The 23,250-nt window shown below is 47.7% G+C and overlaps 1 protein-coding gene across 1 annotated transcript in view; it reads left to right on the top strand.

The window, feature by feature from the left end:
- Positions 1 to 4,226: 4,226 nt before the first annotated feature.
- LOC311095823 (inactive carboxypeptidase-like protein X2) overlaps positions 4,227 to 23,250 on the top strand; it is a 22,368-nt gene continuing 3,344 nt past the window's right edge. Inside the window, exons 1-13 of the mRNA XM_084134638.1 lie at positions 4,227 to 4,653; positions 6,798 to 6,890; positions 9,165 to 9,274; positions 10,288 to 10,427; positions 11,779 to 11,863; positions 11,969 to 12,119; positions 13,429 to 13,517; positions 13,698 to 13,821; positions 13,897 to 14,093; positions 16,287 to 16,466; positions 16,911 to 17,205; positions 17,283 to 17,422; positions 18,464 to 18,563. Of these exons, the coding sequence (XP_083990764.1) occupies positions 4,473 to 4,653; positions 6,798 to 6,890; positions 9,165 to 9,274; positions 10,288 to 10,427; positions 11,779 to 11,863; positions 11,969 to 12,119; positions 13,429 to 13,517; positions 13,698 to 13,821; positions 13,897 to 14,093; positions 16,287 to 16,466; positions 16,911 to 17,205; positions 17,283 to 17,422; positions 18,464 to 18,563 (1,885 nt within the window). The 5' untranslated portion in view covers positions 4,227 to 4,472. The remainder of the gene's footprint in view (positions 4,654 to 6,797; positions 6,891 to 9,164; positions 9,275 to 10,287; positions 10,428 to 11,778; positions 11,864 to 11,968; positions 12,120 to 13,428; positions 13,518 to 13,697; positions 13,822 to 13,896; positions 14,094 to 16,286; positions 16,467 to 16,910; positions 17,206 to 17,282; positions 17,423 to 18,463; positions 18,564 to 23,250) is intronic.

Here is a 23,250-nt window from a genome sequence, read left to right as displayed (position 1 = left end):
CTGTGTCTGCGCATATCCGTCTGTGTGTGTGTGTGTCTGCGCAGATCCATCTGTGTGTGTGTCTGTGTCTGCGCAGATCCGTCTGTGTGTGTGTGTGTGTCTGCGCAGATCCGTCTGTGTGTGTGTCTGTGTCTGCTGGATCTGGAGCTTCGCCGGCCTCATTCTGATCATCTGCTTTATGTTACTCTATAGTCTATAACTCATATCTAACAATGTTCTTACCATGTGCATCTCTCTCCTGCAGAAGCCATGATTCAGTGCTGAATGACTGACAGCAGTGATGAGGTGCATCGTTGTGCTTCAGAGGTCAGAGGTCGTGTCGTTGTGTCTTCAGAGGTCGTGCCATTGTGCCGTCAGAGGTCGTGTAGTTGTGCATTCAGAGGTCAGAGGTCGTGTCGTTGTGCCGTCAGAGGTCGTGTCGTTGTGCATTCAGAGGTCAGAGGTCGTGTCGTTGTGTCTTCAGAGGTCGTGTCGTTGTGTCTTCAGAGGTCAGAGGTTGTGTCGTTGTGCCGTCTGAGGTTGTGTTGTTGTGCATTCAGAGGTTGTGTCGTTGTGCCGTCAGAGGTCGTGCCGTTGTGTCTTCAGAGGTCAGAGGTCATGTTGTTGTGTCTGCAGAGGTCAGAGGTCGTGTCGTTGTGTCTTCAGAGGTCGTGTTGTTGTTCCTTCAGAGGTCATGTCGTTGTGTCTTCAGAGGTCAGAGGTCATGTTGTTGTGTCTTCAGAGGTTGTGTCGTTGTGCCTTCAGAGGTCAGAGGTCGTGTGGTTGTGACGTCAGAGGTCGTGTCGTTGTGCTTCAGAGGTCAGAGGTCGTGTCGTTGTGCTTCAGGGGTCAGAGGTCGTGTCGTTGTGCCATCAGAGGTCGTGTCGTTGTGCTTCAGAGGTCAGAGGTCGTGTTGTTGTTCCTTCAGAGGTCATGTCGTTGTGTCTTCAGAGGTCAGAGGTCATGTTGTTGTGTCTTCAGAGGACGTGTCGTTGTGCATTCAGAGGTCAGAGGTCGTGTCGTTGTGCTTCAGAGGTCGTGTCGTTGTGTCTGCAGAGGTCAGAGGTCGTGTTGTTGTTCCTTCAGAGGTCATGTCGTTGTGTCTTCAGAGGTCAGAGGTCATGTTGTTGTGTCTTCAGAGGACGTGTCGTTGTGCATTCAGAGGTCAGAGGTCGTGTGGTTGTGACGTCAGAGGTCGTGTCGTTGTGCTTCAGAGGTCAGAGGTCGTGTCGTTGTGCTTCAGGGGTCAGAGGTCGTGTCGTTGTGCCATCAGAGGTCGTGTCGTTGTGCTTCAGAGGTCAGAGGTTGTGTCTTTGTGTCTTCAGAGGTCGTGTGGTTGTGCCGTCAGAGGTTGTGTCGTTGTGCTTCTGAGGTCAGAGGTCGTGTCGTTGTGTCTTCAGAGGTCGTGTGGTTGTGCCGTCAGAGGTCAGAGGTTGTGTCTTTGTGTCTTCAGAGGTCGTGTGGTTGTGCCGTCAGAGGTTGTGTCGTTGTGCCGTCAGAGGTTGTGTCGTTGTGCTTCAGAGGTCAGAGGTCGTGTCGTTGTGTCTTCAGAGGTCGTGTGGTTGTGCCGTCAGAGGTCAGAGGTTGTGTCATTGTGCTTCAGGGGTCAGAGGTCGTGTCGTTGTGCCATCAGAGGTCGTGTCGTTGTGCTTCAGAGGTCAGAGGTCGTGTCTTTGTGCCGTCAGAGGTCGTGTGGTTGTGCTTCAGAGGTCAGAGGTCGTGTCTTTGTGTCTTCAGAGGTCGTGTGGTTGTGCCGTCAGAGGTTGTGTCGTTGTGCCTTCAGAGGTCAGAGGTCGTGTGGTTGTGCCGTCAGAGGTCGTGTTGTTGTGCCGTCCAAGGTCGTGTCGTTGTGCCTTCAGAGGTCAGAGGTTGTGTCGTTGTGTCTTCAGAGGTCGTGTTGTTGTGCCGTCAGAGGTCGTGTCGTTGTGCTTCAGAGGTCAGAGGTTGTGTCGTTGTGTCTTCAGAGGTCGTGTCGTTGTGTCTTCAGAGGTCGTGTGGTTGTGCCGTCAGAGGTTGTGTCGTTGTGCCTTCAGAGGTCAGAGGTCGTGTGGTTGTGCCGTCAGAGGTCGTGTTGTTGTGCCGTCCAAGGTCGTGTCGTTGTGCCTTCAGAGGTCAGAGGTTGTGTCGTTGTGTCTTCAGAGGTCGTGTTGTTGTGCCGTCAGAGGTCGTGTCGTTGTGCTTCAGAGGTCAGAGGTTGTGTCGTTGTGTCTTCAGAGGTCGTGTCGTTGTGTCTTCAGAGGTCGTGTGGTTGTGCCGTCAGAGGTCAGAGGTTGTGTCGTTGTGCTTCAGAGGTCAGAGGTTGTGTCGTTGTGTCTTCAGAGGTCATGTCGTTGTGTCTTCAGAGGTCGTGTGGTTGTGCCGTCAGAGGTCAGAGGTTGTGTCGTTGTGCTTCAGAGGTCAGAGGTTGTGTCGTTGTGTCTTCAGAGGTCATGTCGTTGTGTCTTCAGAGGTCGTGTGGTTGTGCCGTCAGAGGTCAGAGGTTGTGTCGTTGTGCCGTCAGAGGTCAGAGGTTGTGTCGTTGTGCTTCAGAGGTCAGAGGTTGTGTCGTTGTGTCTTCAGAGGTCATGTCGTTGTGTCTTCAGAGGTCGTGTGGTTGTGCCGTCAGAGGTCAGAGGTTGTGTCGTTGTGCTTCAGAGGTCAGAGGTTGTGTCGTTGTGTCTTCAGAGGTCGTGTCGTTGTGTCTTCAGAGGTCGTGTGGTTGTGCCGTCAGAGGTCAGAGGTTGTGTCGTTGTGCTTCAGAGGTCAGAGGTCGTGTCGTTGTGTCTTCAGAGGTCGTGTGGTTGTGCCGTCAGAGGTCAGAGGTTGTGTCGTTGTGCCGTCAGAGGTCAGAGGTTGTGTCGTTGTGTCTTCAGAGGTCGTGTTGTTGTGCCGTCAGAGGTCATGTCGTGAGCAGTGAGCGCTTCAGACAGGATAAAGCACAGGAACTACACGTTCAGTCTGAGTTCTGTGTCAGACATGCTTCATCTACACTGCTTTTCTTTGTTTCAGTGTTTGTTGTGTTCTTGTAGGGCAGAACGTGAGTTTGCAGGGGATTGTGGGAAACCTTCCCTGGAGGAAGAACGCAGGCTTGCAGAAGCGTCAATGATGACCGGCTCGTGATTCTGTCAGATGTGCTTCACACGCGACTGAAGATTGTTGGTTTTGGACGCTCGTCAGAGACTCTGGGTTATTGAAGGGGATGAAATATTAAACAGCTGATTAAAACTCTAATATCATCTGGCCTGGTTTTGCACGGACAGATTTTTCCCTGAGGCGGATCATGGTTTTGTCTGAAGAATGTGTGAGGATTTCAGGAAGCGTCTCAGATTCATCCCATCAATCCAGTGAAAACATGCTTTAATTTGCACAAACTGCAAGATCTCTCAAGAGCAGATCCTTGAAACTCACAGCAAAATCTCCATATCGACTAAACCTGCATGCTGTCCTTATTCAGGAATCTAATGTTAACAGATTTATTGATTAACCATAGTGTAAAGTGTTAGTGATAGTTACACAATCTTTTTATTGTGGTTTGTTATTGTGAGTTTCAGATGTGAGGAAGTGAAGCTCGTAATGAGACGCGGCAGTGAATCAGTGAATCACGTCTGAACGGATCAGAGTCACTGAACTGAAGCTTCACAGCAGACGCTCATTATTACAGACCTTCACACACACACACACACACACACACACACACACACACACACACACACACAGAGCGTCACTAATGTGTTAATCACATCCAGGTCCGGGCAGGTCTGAGTATCACAAACTAACACGTGTGTGTGTGTGTGTGTGTGTGTGTGTGTGTGTGTGTGCATGTGTGCGTGTGTGTGAGAGAGAGATTGCGGGTGTGTGTGTGTGTGTGTGTGTGTGTGTGTGTGTGTGTGTGAGAGAGAGAGTGCGGGTGTGTGTGTGTGTGTGTGTGTGTGTGTGTGTGTGTGTGTGTGTGTGTGTGTGTGTGAGAGAGAGAGAGTGTGTGTGTGTGTGTGTGTGATGGGTTGGTTTAGGGGTCAGGTTAGTGTGTGTGTGTGTGAGAGAGAGAGTGTGGGTATGTGTGTGTGTGTGTGTGTGTGTGTGTGTGAGAGAGAGAGAGTGCGGGTGTGTGTGTGTGTGTGTGTGTGTGTGTGTGTGAGTAAGTTCGTTTGCATCCATCAGTATGAGTTCATCTCAGTTCTCTCTCTTGTGTGGTTATGGGATGGTAATGAGGTCAGGGAAGCTCCGCCCAGTGGGAGGAGTCACAGTGACACATCAATCAGCTCTGGATCAGAGGATCCGACTCTTTCCCTGCAGATCCTGCTTTTCCTGCATTATGCTCCTGTTTTTACAGGACATCAACAAAAAACACCTGGAATCAGAGCCAAAACATCACAGTCTCTCTCTCTCTCTCTCTCTCTCTCTCTCTCTCTCTCTCTCTCTCTCTGTCTCTCTGTCTCTGTCTCACACACACAGCAGAAGTTTTCCCTGAAACAAGGACGGAGTGAGTTAAAGGGTCCGGGATTGGATCGGATCAGATGATGTGGTTTCGGACTCTCCTGCTGCTGGGATTCCTGCTGGGCGTGTGTTATGGATATTCCTCTGAGGATGAGGATTATTACATGCAGGAGCTTCTGAGTCGGGAACATTACCAGCGGATCCCGGAGAACGAAGGGACTCCCGGACGGGGAATCGGGAAGGAGAGCAGATCCACATCAGGTAAAGCCTGAACATGTGCAAACCTGTGTGCTTGTGTTTCAGGATCCGTCACACACCGATTCATTATTGGTCTCCAGTGATCAGTTTTACTGGAGCTTTAACTGTGTGAAACATTTATAGATCTTGGAAAGTGTGATGCTTGTTTCTGACAGCAGATGCTGATTGATCTTTCATGAGGAACACTAAGAAAGAAAAGAAAGAAAGAAAGAAAGAAAGAAAGACTCTTGGTGCCGATTATTAAGAAAGAAAGAAAGACTCTTGGTGCCGATTATTAAAAAAGAAAGAAAGAAAGACTCGGTGTCGATTATTAAGAAAGAAAGAAAGAAAGACTCTGTCGATTATTAAGAAAGAAAGAAAGACTCTGTGTCGATTATTACGAAAGAAAGAAAGAAAGACTCTGTCGATTATTAAGAAAGAAAGAAAGAATGAAAGAAAGACTCTGTGTCGATTATTAAGAAAGAAAGAAAGAAAGACTCGGTGTTGATTATTACGAAAGAAAGAAAGAAAGACTTGGTGTCGATTATTAAGAAAGAAAGAAAGAAAGAAAGAAAGAAAGAAAGAAAGAAAGAAAGACTCTGTGTCGATTATTAAGAAAGAAAGACTCTTGGTGCCGATTATTAAGAAAGAAAGAAAGAAAGACTCTGTGTCGATTATTAAGAAAGAAAGAAAGAAAGACTCGGTGTCGATTATTACGAAAGAAAGAAAGACTCTCTGTCGATTATTAAGAAAGAAAGAAAGAATGAAAGAAAGACTCTCTGTGTCGATTATTAAGAAAGAAAGAGAAAGAAAGACTCTGTGTTGATTATTACGAAAGAAAGAAAGAAAGACTCGGTACTGATTATTAAGAAAGAAAGAAAGAAAGAAAGACTCGCTGTCGATTATTAAGAAAGAAAGAGAGAGAGAGAGAGAGACAGACTCTCGGTGTCGATTATTACAAAAGAAAGAAAGAAAGACTCTCTGTCGATTATTAAGAAAGAAAGAAAGACTCTCTGCGTCGATTATTAAGAAAGAAAGAGAAAGAAAGACTCGGTGTCGATTATTAAGAAAGAAAGAAAGAGAGAGAGAGAGACAGACTCTCGGTGTCGGTTATAAAGAGAGAGAGAGAGACAGACTCTCGGTGTCGATTATTAAGAAAGAAAGAAAGAAAGAGAGAGACAGACTCTTGGTGTCGGTTATAAAGAGAGAGAGAGAGACAGACTCTCTGTGTCGATTATTAAGAAAGAAAGAAAGAAAGAAAGAAAGAAAGAAAGAGAGAGAGACTCAGTGTCGATTATTAGGAAAGAAAGAGAGAGAGACAGACTCAGTGTCGATTATTACTAAAGAAAGAAAGAAAGAAAGAAAGAAAGAAAGAAAGACTCTGTGTCGATTATAAAGAAAGAAAGAAAGAAAGACTCGGTGTTGATAATTACGAAAGAAAGAAAGAAAGAAAGAAAGAAAGAAAGAAAGAAAGAAAGAAAGAAAGAAAGAAAGACTCGGTGTCGATTATTAAGAAAGAAAGAAAGACTCGGTGTTGATTATTACGAAAGAAAGAAAGAAAGACTCGGTGTCGATTATTACGAAAGAAAGAAAGAAAGAAAGAAAGAAAGAAAGAAAGAAAGAAAGAAAGAAAGAAAGACTCGGTGTCGATTATTACGAAAGAAAGAAAGAAAGAAAGAAAGAAAGAAAGAAAGAAAGAAAGACTCGGTGTCGATTATTACAAAAGAAAGAAAGAAAGAAAGAAAGACTCGTGTCGATTATTACGAAAGAAAGAAAGAAAGAAAGAAAGAAAGAAAGACTCTCGGTGTCGATTACTACGAAAGAAAGACTCTCTGTGTCGATTATAAAGAGAGAGAGAGAGAGAGAGACAGAGAGAGAGAGAGAGAGAGAGAGAGAGAGAGAGAGAGAGAGAGAGAGAGAGAGAGAGAGAGAGAGACAGACTCTCGGTGTCGGTTATCCCGTGGCACATCTGAACACTGGCAGCGTTGGGAGAATCCGAGTGTTTCCATGTGGGATGTGTTTATCCTGACTCGACCTCACACACATGGAAGCCTTCAGCTGCTCTTCTGCTCAACACATTGACTCTGAAGTTTACAGCTTTCATCAGTTCCTCTGTTCCTCTCCTGGCTGATGGTCCAGATCCTCCTCCTGCTGCGTGTCGTTCACAGGGAAACCTGGACCCAGAAAGAGTGAGAAGAACAAGAAAGCGGTGAAAGCGGCCGATGGCGTCAGTGACGGTTCGTTCGTGAGCGAGCGAGTCGGTGAGTCGATTCACTCAGCAAACGAACATGATTTGTGCGAGACTCGGTTCACCTAATGAAGCTGCACACCTTCACAATATAACAGTCTCAATATATTATTATATCAATAATAGAAGATCTCAGTCTGAAAGAGACATCCTGTCCGAAGTTATTCAGGTTTTGGGGGGAATTTTAGTTGTTTCTCAGATGTTTTTACCACAGTAATAAACCCCAACCCACTGACCGCTTTATTTGGGGTTCTTCCGGAAAATGTTAAACTCAGCTTCAGAGAGGGATAATATTGCACTTCACACACTGTTGGCCTGACGACTTATAATAATTAACTGGAAGCTTCCATCTCCTCCTAGCCTCCGTCAGTGGGTTTTCCCCTCAGACTTTGAAAGAGTCAGTTTGGAGTTTGAATGAAACCTGATCTTTTCTTAAAATCTTGGAGTCCAGTTTTAGATTATTTTAAGGAGACGAGCTCTGGATAAAACATATTTTTTTCTTCTTCTTCTCTGGTTCATTTAGTTGTTTATATGTACAGTCAAACCAACATTTATTCAGACACCTTCAACATTTCTCACATCATCACAGTTTATTCGCTATAGTTTAGAAAATATTAATAAAATATGAGCAGAACTCAGAGTTATGAACTCAGTTGATATTTGACTGGTTTTGTCCATCCTTCTGTTAGACTGTCTCACACATGAATTATGTTGAATATCTGTCAGCTGTTAAATTTAACTACACAATTAGATAATACCAGTTTAGCTCAACCAATCACCAAGCAATGCTTCATTTTGTTCAGTCTGTGTGTAAAAACAAGAAGTACTTTATTTTTGATATATTCTCAATATATATTCTTAATATCATATGCAGTAAATTTATCCTGAGTTTAGAATGATTATACAGAGGAACAAGACAGAAATACTGATTAATGAAAGGATTTTTAGGCGTGTGCAAGTCCTGTGCTGCTGTCATTGGTCAGTCAGTCTGATAGTCCCGCCCCACATTCATGTCATTGGTCAGTCAGTCTGATAGTCCCGCCCCACATTCATGTCATTGGTCAGTCAGTCTGATACTCACGGCCCACATTCATGTCATTGGTCAGTCAGTCTGATAGTCCCGCCCCAAATTCATGTCATTGGTCAGTCAGTCTGATAGTCTCGCCCCACATTCATGTCATTGGTCAGTCAGTCTGATAGTCCTGCCCCACATTCATGTCATTGGTCAGTCAGTCTGATAGTCCCGCCCCAAATTCATGTCATTGGTCAGTCAGTCTGATAGTCACGGCCCACATTCATGTCATTGGTCAGTCAGTCTGATAGTCCCGCCCCAAATTCATGTCATTGGTCAGTCAGTCTGATAGTCATGCCCCACATTCATGTCATTGGTCAGTCAGTGTGATAGTCCCGCCCCAAATTCATGTCATTGGTCAGTCAGTCTGATAGTCTCGCCCCACATTCATGTCATTGGTCAGTCAGTCTGATAGTCCCGCCTCAAATTCATGTCATTGGTCAGTCAGTCTGATAGTCCCGCCCCAAATTCATGTCATTGGTCTTTCAGTCTGATAGTCCCGCCCCAAATTCATGTCATTGGTCAGTCAGTCTGATAGTCCCGCCCCAAATTCATGTCATTGGTCTTTCAGTCTGATAGTCCCGCCCCAAATTCATGTTATTGGTCTGTCAGTGTGATAGTCCCGCCCCAAATTCATGTCATTGGTCAGTCAGTCTGATAGTCCCGCCCCAAAATCATGTCATTGGTCTGTCAGTCTGATAGTCCCGCCCCAAATTCATGTCATTGGTCTGTCAGTGTGATAGTCCCGCCCCAAATTCATGTCATTGGTCAGTCAGTCTGATAGTCCCGCCCCAAATTCATGCATGGTCAGTCAGTCTGATAGTCACACCCCAAATTCATGTCATTGGTTTGTCAGTGTGATAGTCCCGCCCCAAATTCATGTCACTGGTCAGTCAGTTGACATTTTCTGACTACATTAGCAGATATTTGTTCTTGTTTTAACCCGGTTGTGTTCCAGTCATGTTGACCCAGAGAGGGTTTTATGCTTCTTAATGTTGTCACATTGGACTCAAAACTTAATGACTTTGCTCACACAGGTTATAACAACCTCCCAAAAAATCATTTTTGTGCTTTTTGGGTCTGGCCATTCATTTACACGACAGCAGTGTTTGGAGCTCGAGAACACAAAACTTGAAACAGGTTCTAAGGTGCAAGTTTTGAAAGATCATTATTGCGTGTTTAAATAAAGGTAGACCTCCGATTCTTCTCTGACAGACTGTCCTCCGCTGGGTCTGGAGACGCTGAAGATCGATGACTTTCAGCTCCACGCGTCCAGCATGAGACACTACGGTCTGGGGCCGCACAGGGGCCGACTGAACATCCAGGTGTGTGTGTGTGTGTGTGTGTGAAATGTTGCCAGTGTTTCTGCTCTTCGTCTGTTGTTACTCTGTTGATCTCAGACTAGTTCAGCCCAGTCTTTGCCTCATCTGGATCCACTTTGCACAGAATTTGCTCTTTGTTTTCCGCTGCTCTTGATGAAAACAGAACGACAACCTAAAGCAGGAATGATCAGCTGGAAACTTCAGAGCGACAGCCGTGTGAAACTGACCCAGTTTCTGCTGAAATCCGCTGAGTCACAGAAAGCGTTACGCAGCTGCGCTTCAGTCCAAAACATCATTATGAAGGATCATTCTGAGCCGCACAAACTCAGAGGATCCTTAAAAACTTTACAAAGTGGCTTCATTCACACAAAAAGAATGGGTTAGTTTTCACTGTTATGCTGATGATACTCAGCTCTATATTTCTTCACACTCCGACGAAACTTGCCAATACAAGAAATTAACAGAATGTATAGGTGATATAAAAAACTGGATGACTAGTAATTTCCTACAACTTAATTCTGAAAAAACAGAGATTCTAATTATTGGACAAAACCACCTGTGTGTGTGTGTGTGGGTGTGCTCTTTGATACCAATCTTTCATTTGAATGTCATGTGTCTAGTGTCTGTAAAACTGCATTCTTCCATCTTAAAAATATAATACAGTATATATATATATTTGGGCAACGATTAATCACATCCAAAATAAAAGTTTGTGTTTACATAATATATGTGTGTGTGCTGTGTATAATTATTTTGTATATATAAATACACACATATGCATGTATATATTTAGTATAATTTATATATTTAGTCCATGCGTTCATGACCTCAAGGTTAGATTACTGTAATGCTCTACTGGGTGGTTGCCCTGCACGCTTAATAAACAAACTACAGCTGGTCCAAAACACAGCAGCTCGAGTTCTTACCAGAACCAGGAAGTATGACCATATTAGCCCGGTTCTGTCAACAGCTGTCTCACTGTGTGTGTGTGTGTGTGTGTGTGTGTGTGTGTGAAGGGTGGTCTGCTAGAGGATGACCTGTATGATGGAGGCTGGTGTGCTGGAAGGATTGACCCGCTTCAGTGGTTAGAGGTCGACGCTCGCAGACTCATGAAGTTCACCGGGGTCGTCACTCAGGGGCGGAGCTCACTCTGGTCGTGAGTACACAACACACACACACACACACACACACAACTCTTACTGTCGTCACTCAGGGGCGGAGCTCACTCTGGTCGTGAGTACACAACACACACACACACACACACACACACACACACACACACACACACAACTCTTACTGTCGTCACTCGGGCGGAGCTCACTCTGGTCTTGAGTACACAACACACACTCTACACAACACACACACACACACAACTCTTACTGTCGTCAGTCAGGGGCGGAGCTCACTCTGGTCGTGAGTACACAACACACACACACACGCTCTACACAACACACACACACACAACTCTTACTGTCGTCACGCGGGCGGAGCTCACTCTGGTCTTGAGTACACAACACACACTCTACACAACACACACACACACACAACTCTTACTGTCGTCAGTCAGGGGCGGAGCTCACTCTGGTCGTGAGTACACAACACACACACACACGCTCTACACAACACACACACACACACACACACACACACATTTCTTACTGTCGTCACTCAGGGGTGAAGCTTACTCTGGTCGTGAGTACACAACTCACGCTGTACACAACACACACACACACACACAACTCTTACTGTCGTCAGTCAGGGGCGGAGCTCACTCTGGTCGTGAGTACACAACTCACACTACACAACACACACACACACACAACTCTTACTGTTGTCACTCAGGGGTGGAGCTCACTCTGGTCATGAGTACACAACACATGCTCTACACAACACACACACACACAACTCTTACTGTCGTCAGTCAGGGGCGGAGCTCACTCTGGTCGTGAGTACACAACTCACGCTACACAACACACACACACACAACTCTTACTGTCGTCAGTCAGGGGCGGAGCTCACTCTGGTCGTGAGTACACAACTCACGCTACACAACACACACACACATTTCTTACTGTCGTCACTCAGGGGTAACGCAAGCTCATGGGTTCGACTCTAAGGGATTGCATGAACTGATCCAGTGAAAGCCTTGAATGCAATGCCAAATCTGTCAAATGCATATACATAAATGTGAGATTATAATGCAGTGATCTAGTTTTGTGATGTTGTGGTGTTGTTTGTGTCTCAGAGCACACACCAATATCATATAATATGTATCTTACTGTATAGAAATTACATAAAAATAAGTTCTGATTCAACCTACGCTCCATGTGTCATTTGAGCAGTGAGAGATTCAACGAGAAACTGAACAGATTATTGTGTTTTGCTGATGTATTGCTTGTTCTTCAGGCTTGACACTCTTCTAGCTTCACATGAGTCGTGTTCTTCTCTCCAGATGTGATGCAGTGTGTGTGTGTGTGTGTGTGTGTGTGTGTGTGTGTGTGTTGCAGGAGTGACTGGGTGAGCTCATATAAAGTTCTGCTCAGTAATGACTCTCACAGCTGGGTGACACTGAAGAACGGCTCAAGAGATCTGGTGAGACACCGAACACACCCTTCACAACCATCAGCTGATATACACACACACACACATACACACACACAGCTGTAACTGTAACCCAGTGTCTCTACGCCTCAGTAGATTTTCACTGGGAATCGAGAGAAGGAGATTCCCGTCCTCAACACCTTCCCCAAACCTGTAGTCGCTCGTTACATTCGCATAAACCCTCGATCCTGGTTCCCCGGCGGCGGCATCTGTATGCGTGTGGAGATCCTGGGCTGCCCGATGCCAGGTGACACACACACTAAACACACACACACACACACACACACACAAACACACACACTAAACACACACTGTTATGGATTACATTATCCAGTTCCATCTACTGAAGATCAGAGTCACGCCAGTATGGAGATGGGTTTGTTGAGGATCATTTGTGGATGTGTCGATGAGGTCTTCACAAGGGAGAGTCTAGTTGGCACAATCTCTGCTGACACTTCAGGGATGCGTTGTGGTCGTGTCTAGGTCCAAGTCCTCCATCTGATCTGGATACGGCCTGGATCCGGCTGACTACATCATGTGTTGTGGTCGTGTCTAGGCGCAGGTCCACCATCTGATCTGGATAAGGCCGGGATTCGGCTGACTACATCATGAGTTGTGGTCGTGTCTAGGTGCAGGTCCTCCATCTGATCTGGATACGGCCCGGATCCGGCTGACTACATCATGCGTTGTGGTCGTGTCTAGGCGGAGGTCCTCCATCTGATCTGGATACGGCCCGGATCCGGCTGACTACATCATGTGTTGTGGTCGTGTCTAGGCGCAGGTCCACCATCTGATCTGGGTACGGGCCGGATACGGCTGACTACATCATGCGTTGTGGTCGTGTCTAGGTGCAGGTCCTCCATCTGATCTGGATACGGCCCGGATCCGGCTGACTACATCATGCGTTGTGGTCGTGTCTAGGCGGAGGTCCTCCATCTGATCTGGATACGGCCCGGATCCGGCTGACTACATCATGTGTTGTGGTCGTGTCTAGGCGCAGGTCCACCATCTGATCTGGATACGGCCTGGATCCGGCTGACTACATCATGTGTTGTGGTCGTGTCTAGGTGCAGGTCCTCCATCTGATCTGGATACGGCCCGGATCCGGCTGACTACATCATGTGCTGTGGTCGTGTCTAGGCGCAGGTCCTCCATCTGATCTGGATACGGCCTGGATCCGGCTGACTACATCATGCGTTGTGGTCATGTCTAGGCGCAGGTCCACCATCTGATCTGGATACGGCCCGGATCCGGTTAATTACAGTAAACCTCGGAATACACAGAAAGCCTAACATTAGCGTAGATGCCATTGTTCTTATGATGTAACGAGTGCATTGGGGGTTATAGGAAGTCTTCTCGGTTCCAGCTGACCTAATTTATGCAGCCTAATAATAACTAAACACACACACACACTCACTCTCTCACACACACACACACACACACACACACTCTCTCACACACTCACACACTCAGCTTGAAAAAAAGTTAGTGAATCCCTGATCCAGACAAGATCAAAGCTTTAATTCTTTCTCGTGTATTTTTAATGCTTCTTTCAGATCCAAACAATTATTACCGGAGAAGAAATGAAGTGACGACTACAGACAACCTGGACTTCAGACACCACAGTTATAAAGAGATGAGACAGGTGTGAGGAAGAGCAGGTCACATGCTTCTGTCATATAATAAAACACTCATGTGTTTCTGCATCAACACAAGAGTGTGTGTGTGTTCAGCTGATGAAGGTGGTGAATGAGAAGTGTTGTGTGTGTGTGTGTTCAGTTAATGAAGGTGGTGAATGAGAAGTGTTGTGTATGTGTGTGTTCAGCTGATGAAGGTGGTGAACGAGAAGTGTCCGAACATCACGCGCATCTACAACATCGGCCGGAGCTTCAGCGGACAGAAGCTGTACGCCATCGAGATCTCGGACCGGCCTGGCGAGCACGAGCTGGGTGAGGCGCTGGACACACAGGTGACACAGGTGTGTGTGTGTGATGGGGGATCACAGCGTGTGTGTGTGTTCGCAGGTGAGCCTGAGTTCCGCTACACAGCCGGTTCCCACGGTAACGAGGTTCTGGGCCGCGAGCTGCTGCTGCTGCTCATGCAGTTCATGTGTCAGGAGTATCTGAGCGGAAACACACGCATACGCCACCTAGTGGAGGAGACACGCATTCACCTCCTGCCCTCCATCAACCCCGATGGCTACGAGAAGGCCTTTGCAGCGGTAATCACACACTGTTACATGCTTGCACTCTTCTGCTTTCATTCACAAGCAACTGATGCTAGAATATTAATATACACTCACATTCTGAAATCTCTTCTGCTCAACAAGAACAAACAGTAAAACAGTAATATTGTAAAATATTAGTTAAAATAAAATAAAACAATAAAATTGCAAAAATAATTACAGAGACAATCATTCATGAAACATGAGATCATGTGATGACAATGTAGCAAATGACTGTCTATGTGAAATATTATTCAAATGTAAATCAGCTGTTTTCTATGTGAATACAGTGGGGAGAACAAGTATTTGATACACTGCCGTTTTGCAGGTTTTCCTACTTACAAAGTATGTAGAGGTCTGTAATTTTTATCATAGGTACTCTTCAACTGTGAGAGACGGAATCTAAAACAAAAATCCAGAAAATCACATTGTATGATTTTTAAATAATTAATTTGCATTTTATTGCATGACATAAGTATTTGATCACCTACCAACCAGTAAGAATTCCGGCTCTCACAGACCTGTTAGTTTTTCTTTAAGAAGACCTCCTGTTCTCCACTCATTATTACCTGTATTAACTGCACCTGTTTTAACTCGTTACCTGTATAAAAGACACCTGTCCACACACTCAATCAAACAGACTCCAACCTCTCCACAATGGCCAAGACCAGAGAGCTGTGTAAGGACATCAGGGATACAATTGTAGACCTGCACAAGGCTGGGATGGTCTACAGGACAATAGGCAAGCAGCTTGGTGAGAAGGCAACAACTGTTGGCGCAATTATTAGAAAATGGAAGAAGTTCAAGATGACGGTCAATCTCCCTCGGTCTGGGGCACCATGCAAGATCTCACCTCGTGGGGCATCAATGATCATGAGGAAGGTGAGGGATCAGCCCAGAACTACACGGCAGGACCTGGTCAATGACCTGAAGAGAGCTGGGACCACAGTCTCAAAGAAACCCATTAGTAACACACTACGCCGTCATGGATTAAAATCCTGCAGCGCACGCAAGGTCCCCCTGCTCAAGCCAGCGCATGTTCAGGCCCGTCTGAAGTTTGCCAATGACCATCTGGATGATCCAGAGGAGGAATGGGAGAAGGTCATGTGGTCTGATGAGACAAAAATAGAGCTTTTTGGTCTAAACTCCACTCGCCGTGTTTGGAGGAAGAAGAAGGATGAGTACAACCCCAAGAACACCATCCCAACCATGAAGCATGGAGGTGGAAACATCATTCTCTGGGGATGCTTTTCTGCAAAGGGGACAGGACGACTGCACCGTATTGAGGGGAGGATGGATGGGGCCATGTATCGCGAGATCTTGGCCAACAAACTCCTTCCCTCAGTAAGAGCATTAAAGATGGGTCGTGGCTGGGTCTTCCAGCATGACAACGACCCGAAACACACAGCCAGGGCAACTAAGGAGTGGCTCCGTAAGAAGCATCTCAAGGTCCTGGAGTGGCCTAGCCAGTCTCCAGACCTGAACCCAATAGAACATCTTTGGAGGAGCTGAAAGTCCGTATTGCCCAGCGACAGCCCCGACACCTGAAGGATCTGGAGAAGGTCTGTGTGGAGGAGTGGGCCAGAATCCCTGCAGTGTGTGCAAACCTGGTTAAGAACTACAGGAAACGTATGATCTCTGTAATTGCAAACAAAGGTTTCTGTACCAAATATTAAGTTCTGCTTTTCTGATGTATCAAATACTTATGTCATGCAATAAAATGCAAATGAATTACTTAAAAATCATACAATGTGATTTTCTGGATTTTTGTTTTAGATTCCGTCACTCACAGTTGAAGAGTACCTATGATAAAAATGACAGACCTCTACATGCTTTGTAAGTGGGAAAAACCTGCAAAATCGGCAGTGTATCAAATACTTGTTCTCCCCACTGTAAACTGTAATTTATCCCTGTGATCAAAGCTGAATTTTCAGCATCATTACTCCAGTCTTCAGTGTCACATGATCCTTCAGAAATCATTCTAATATGATGATTTGATGTTCGAGAAACATTTATGATTATTATCAGTGTTGAAAACAGTTCATATTTCTGTGGAAACTGTGATACATTTTATTTTTCAGGAATCTTTGATGAATAGAAAGTTTCAGTTTCTGTGTAATCTGTAATCAGTGAAATGCTGGTCTCTCTCTCTCTCTCTGTGTGTGTGTGTGTGTGTGTGTGTGTGTTCAGGGCTCTGAGCTCAGCGGATGGACTCTGGGCCGCTGGAGTCAAGACGGCCTCGACATCCATCATAACTTCCCTGATCTCAACGCCGTCCTCTGGGAGGCAGAGAACCGGAACTGGGTCCCGCGCAAATTCCACAACCATCACATACCCATCCCGGACTGGTACCGCTCCGAGAACGCCAGCGTACGTTAGCATGTGTGTGTGATCAACGTTCGTCTGGAATCACGACACGCTTCATGAGATCAGATTCTTAATCAGCTACAGATGATTGATAGTTTTATCAGATATTTCAGTTGAAAAGTCATTGGTTATTGGTTTGAAATCTAGATTTGTCCGTCACATCTTTTTCCATAGTAAAATGTATTTTGTTAATAATATGAACAGTCGATTACTGCAGCTACTTGCCAAAGAAATACACTATATTGCCTAAAGTATTGGGACACCCCTCTAAATCATTGAATTCAAGTGTTCCAATCACTTCCATGGCCACAGTTGTATAAATCAAGCACTTAGGCATGAAGACGCTTCTACAAACATCTGTGAAAGAATGGGTCGCTCTCAGGAGCTCAGTGAACTCAAGTGTGTCTCTTGCTCTAAAACGCTCTGACCTCTGACCCCTGACCCCAGGTGGCGGTGGAGACGCGCGCTCTGGTGTCGTGGATGGAGAAGATCCCGTTCGTGTTGGGGGGGAACCTGCAGGGTGGCGAGCTGGTGGTGTCGTTCCCGTTCGACCGCACACGCTCCGAGAAGCTCCGGCACCCGACGCCCACAGCAGACGATCACGTGTTCCGCTGGCTAGCGTTCTCCTACGCCTCCACACACCGGCTCATGACCCTCGCCAGCCGCAGGGTCTGCCACACACACGACTTCGCCAAGGAGGACGGCACCGTCAACGGCGCCTCGTGGCACACGGCCGCAGGAAGTGAGGTCATCGGCAGCACACCTGATCTCTGATGGTGAGGGTCGTCGGTCTCGCTAACAGTTGTTGTTCGTTAACAGGTATGAATGACTTCAGTTACCTGCACACCAACTGCTTTGAGCTCTCCATGTACGTGGGCTGCGATAAATACCCTCATGAGAGCGAACTACCGGAGGAGTGGGAGAATAACCGCGAGTCTCTGCTCGTCTTCATGGAACAGGTGATCTCTCTCACACACACACACACACACACACACACAGACATGCCTTTGAGTTACTGTGTCCTAACCAGATGCGATAAGATTCCAGCAACAAGAAGTTTGTCAGTCCACACCAAGCGGCAACCTTCCGGTCTCTCTCTCGAATCCAACACTGAAGTGTCTTAAACTGCAGTTCATCCACTGGCCACTAGAGACCGGCTGCAGAAGAGACTCAATCCCATAAACCCCCATGTTAAAATGCCCAACTTTACAGCAGAAAAACACGTGTTTACAGTCTGGTGCTAAAGTGGTTTTGGTCTATATCGCTGACCAAAACGCTATATCCTTCATGACGACTGTGAGGGGGGTGAATTTTTTTATAACTCATCCGTTTAAATGATTAATTATTAAGACTTAAAGTTGTGCATAATTAAGGGCGTGGCCACTTGAGTGACAGGTGGATTGTCGCTGATGTCACTACTAGCCGTTTGTCTGCTGTCTGTTAGCGTCACGTCACCTCAGCTAATCCGCCTCACCGCACATTGTCGTTTATCCGGGAGTGACGCTGCCAAGATGGCGACGGCCGGCTCCGCCCACTTTGGGCTTCAAAAACGCTCTTCAGAAACACTCCGGGTGACGTCACACACACTACAAAATTTTTTTTTTTTACAGTCCCACTACAGTTTCCACACCCATTGTTTTAAATGAATGTATATGTGTGTATTGTAATATGTGTTTGTATGACTTTCAGGAAATTTTAACTCTCCTGCCAGGCTGTTGTTGAAAGTAAGAACTTGTTCTTAAGTGACTTGCCTGGTTAACTAAAGGTTAATAATAATAAAAAACCTTGCACTGCACTCGCAACCAAATCAATCACAAATCACAGCCAATCAGAAGAGAAAAACAGCGATTATTAAACTTAAATATCCTTTGGTTTAATTAAATATGAGCGCTGCAGGCTTCAAAGTCAAAATGTGACATTCTACAGTTTCAGAGGCAGGTCGAGTCTAATATAACTGATTCAAAGAGACTCGAGAAACTATAAATGTTGTGTTTGTACAGGTGCATCGTGGGATTAAAGGTGTGGTCAGAGACGCTCAGGGGAGAGGAATCGCCAATGCCATCATCTCTGTGGACGGAATCAATCACGACATCCGCACAGGTGAACATGCGTCACACACACGCGACATCTGCACAGGTGAACACGCGACACACACACACGACATCCGCACAGGTGAACACACGACACACACACGCGACATCCGCACAGGTGAACACGCGACACACACACGCGACATCCGCACAGGTGAACACGCGACACACACACGCGACATCCGCACAGGTGAACACGCGACACACACACGCGACATCCGCACAGGTGAACACGCGACACACACACGCGACACACACAGGTGAAACACACGACACACACACACGACACACACAGGTGAAAGACACGACACACACACACAACACACACAGGTGAAACACACGACACATAGGGCTGTAGTACTCGAGTCCGGTCTTGGACTCGAGTCCGGACTCGAGACCGCTTTTCTATGGTCTCGGACTTGTCTCGGACTCGCTGGTATTCGGACTCGGACTTGTCTCGGTCTCGGCCACTGGTCTTGCCAAATATGGCTTTTGGTCTCGACCGAGTCCAGGTGTCTTTATTATGTTCCCAGTAATCACACATACGTCGCCGCGATATTAAAACAATATATTATTGGAGGGAAAGTGAAACACTGGCCACCTAATAACTATGGGCATTTCGGCTCTTTTTCGTGAGCCGGTTCGTTTCACTCAGCTCACTGAAAGAGCCGGCTCTTTTGACTCACAAACGGCTCTTTAAAAAATAAATGTTTAAATAAACTCGCTGAAAGTCCACCGCTAGTGCAACGTGAATATTCATATTTTTAATTGTCCATAACACCCCGAAAACTAGCCTGCTTGCCTTGCACATCTAATTAATGGGCAAAGTTTTCCGACTTTTTTTCTTACCTTTCTTTCTTTGCCTCCATGAGTGGTAGGCGCAATGACTGGCTGTTTTAAAATATAGCTAATATCGAAACAAAATAACCCAGCTCATAACTTGCAGGTTTGCTTATTGGCTAACTTTTTTCATTTGATTGCTTCAGCCGCCACCCGCCCGAATTTAATTAAAATATTATTTTTCGTCACGTCATCCGCCCGATCCGCGGTTTATCCGCATCTCTTGTGTGTGTGTGTGTGTGTGTGTCTGTGAGTTGTCTCGGTCTTCCCTCATGCAGTTTAATTGGTTGACATCGCGTGTATGATTGACAGGAACAGAATGTAAGGCTGATCAGACAGTCGAAACGAATGTGTAGTGCTCCTTTAGGCCTATATAATTATATTTTTTTTGTTGTTCTTTGAATTAGTCAATTATTTTAAATAAAATTAAAATTATTCATTATTACATAATGATTTAATTTCTATAGGCTAGCCTATATTTTTTGGCAGACTTTTTTTCCCTGTCCTGGACTCGGTCTTGACTCGGACTCGAACCTTTTTGGACTCGGTCTTGACTCGGACTCGAACCTCTTTGGACTCGGTCTTGACTTGGACTCGACTAGTCCTGGTCTTGGACTTGTCTTGGACTCGACAAAGGTGGTCTTGACTACAGCCCTAACGACACACACACACAACACACACAGGTGAAACACACGACACACACAAACGACAGACACAGGTGAAACACGCGACACACACAGACGACAGGCACAGGTGAAACACACGACACACACACACACACGACACACACAGGTGAAACACACGACACACACACACGACACACACAGGTGAAACACGCGACACACACACACGACAGACACAGGTGAAACACGCGACACACACACACAACACACACAGGTGAAACACGCGACACACACACACACGACAGACACAGGTGAAACACGCGACACACACACACAACACACACAGGTGAAACACGCGACACACACACACACGACAGACACAGGTGAAACACACGACACACACACACGACACACACAGGTGAAGCACACGACACACACACGACGGACACAGGTGAAACACACGACACACACACACACAACACACACAGGTGAAACACACGACACACACACACGACAGACACAGGTGAAACACGCGACACGCACAGGTGAAACACACGACACACACACACGACAGACACAGGTGAAACACGCGACACACACACACAACACACACAGGTGAAACACACGACACACACACACGACAGACACAGGTGAAACACGCGACACGCACAGGTGAAACACGCGACACACACACACGACAGACACAGGTGAAACACGCGACACACACACACAACACACACAGGTGAAACACGCGACACACACACACACGACAGACACAGGTGAAACACACGACACACACACACGACACACACAGGTGAAGCACACGACACACACACGACGGACACAGGTGAAACACACGACACACACACACAACACACACAGGTGAAACACACGACACACACACACGACAGACACAGGTGAAACACGCGACACGCACAGGTGAAACACACGACACACACACACGACAGACACAGGTGAAACACGCGACACACACACGAGAAACACGCGACACACTCCAGCCCACACGCGATACACACACGAGTAACACGCGACACACTCCAGCCCACACGCGACACACTCCAGCCCACACGTGACACACGCGAGAAACACGCGACACACTCCGGCCCACACGTGACACACACGCGAGAAACACGCGACACACTCCGGCCCACACGCAACATACTCCGGCCCACACGTGACACACACGCGAGAAACACGCGACACACTCCGGCCCACACACGACATACTCCGGCCCACACGCGACACACACACGAGAAACACGCGACACACTCCAGCCCACACGCGACATACTCCAGCCCACACGTGACACACACACGAGAAACACGCGACACACTCCGGCCCACACGTGACACACACGCGAGAAACACGCGACACACTCCGGCCCACATGCAACATACTCCGGCCCACACGCGATACACACACGAGAAACACGCGACACACTCCAGCCCACACGCGACATACTCCGGCCCACACGTGACACACACACGAGAAACACGCGACACACTCCGGCCCACACGTGACACACACGCGAGAAACACGCGACACACTCCGGCCCACACGCGATATACACACGAGAAACACGTGACACACTCCAGCCCACACGCAACATACTCCGGCCCACACGCGATACACACACGAGAAACACGCCACACACGAGAAACACGCGACACACTCCAGCCCACACGCGACATACTCCAGCCCACACGTGACACACACGAGAGAAACACGCGACACACTTCAGCCCACACGCGACACACTCCGGCCCACACGCGATACACACACGAGAAACACGCGACACACTCCAGCCCACACGCGACATACTCCGGCCCACACGCGACACACTCCAGCCCACACGCGACATACTCCGGCCCACACGCGACATACTCCGGCCCACACGCGACACACTCCAGCCCACACGAGAAACACGCGACACACTTCAGCCCACACGCGACACACTCCGGCCCACACGCGATACACACACGAGAAACACGCGACACACTCCAGCCCACACGCGACATACTCCGGCCCACACGCGACACACTCCAGCCCACACGCGACATACTCCGGCCCACACGCGACATACTCCGGCCCACACGCGACATACTCCGGCCCACACGCGACACACTCCAGCCCACACGAGAAACACGCGACACACTCCAGCCCACACGCGATACACACACGAGAAACACGCGACACACTCCAGCCCACACACGACACACTCCGGCCCACACGCGATACACACACGAGAAACACGCGACACACTCCAGCCCACACGCGATACACACACGAGAAACACGCGACACACTCCAGCCCACACACACACGACACACACACGAGAAACACGCGACACACTCCGGCCCACACGCGATACACACACGAGAAACACACGACACACTCCAGCCCACACACGACACACACACGAGAAACACGCGACACACTCCGGCCCACACGCGATACACACACGAGAAACACACGACACACTCCGGCCCACACACGATACACACACGAGAAACACGCGACACACTCCGGCCCACACGCGATACACACACGAGAAACACGCGACATACTCCGGCCCACACGCGACACACTCCAGCCCACACGCGACATACTCCGGCCCACACGCGACATACTCCGGCCCACACGCGACACACTCCAGCCCACACGAGAAACACGCGACACACTTCAGCCCACACGCGACACACTCCGGCCCACACGCGATACACACACGAGAAACACGCGACACACTCCAGCCCACACGCGACATACTCCGGCCCACACGCGACACACTCCAGCCCACACGCGACATACTCCGGCCCACACGCGACATACTCCGGCCCACACGCGACATACTCCGGCCCACACGCGACACACTCCAGCCCACACGAGAAACACGCGACACACTCCAGCCCACACGCGATACACACACGAGAAACACGCGACACACTCCAGCCCACACACGACACACTCCGGCCCACACGCGATACACACACGAGAAACACGCGACACACTCCAGCCCACACGCGATACACACACGAGAAACACGCGACACACTCCAGCCCACACACACACGACACACACACGAGAAACACGCGACACACTCCGGCCCACACGCGATACACACACGAGAAACACACGACACACTCCAGCCCACACACGACACACACACGAGAAACACGCGACACACTCCGGCCCACACGCGATACACACACGAGA

The sequence above is a fragment of the Abramis brama genome, assembly GCF_963993115.1.
Source record: "Abramis brama genome assembly, chromosome: 14".
Classification (NCBI taxonomy): domain Eukaryota; kingdom Metazoa; phylum Chordata; class Actinopteri; order Cypriniformes; family Leuciscidae; genus Abramis; species Abramis brama.
Note: the sequence above shows the minus strand (reverse complement) of the source record. Positions and strands in the feature narration are given on the sequence as shown.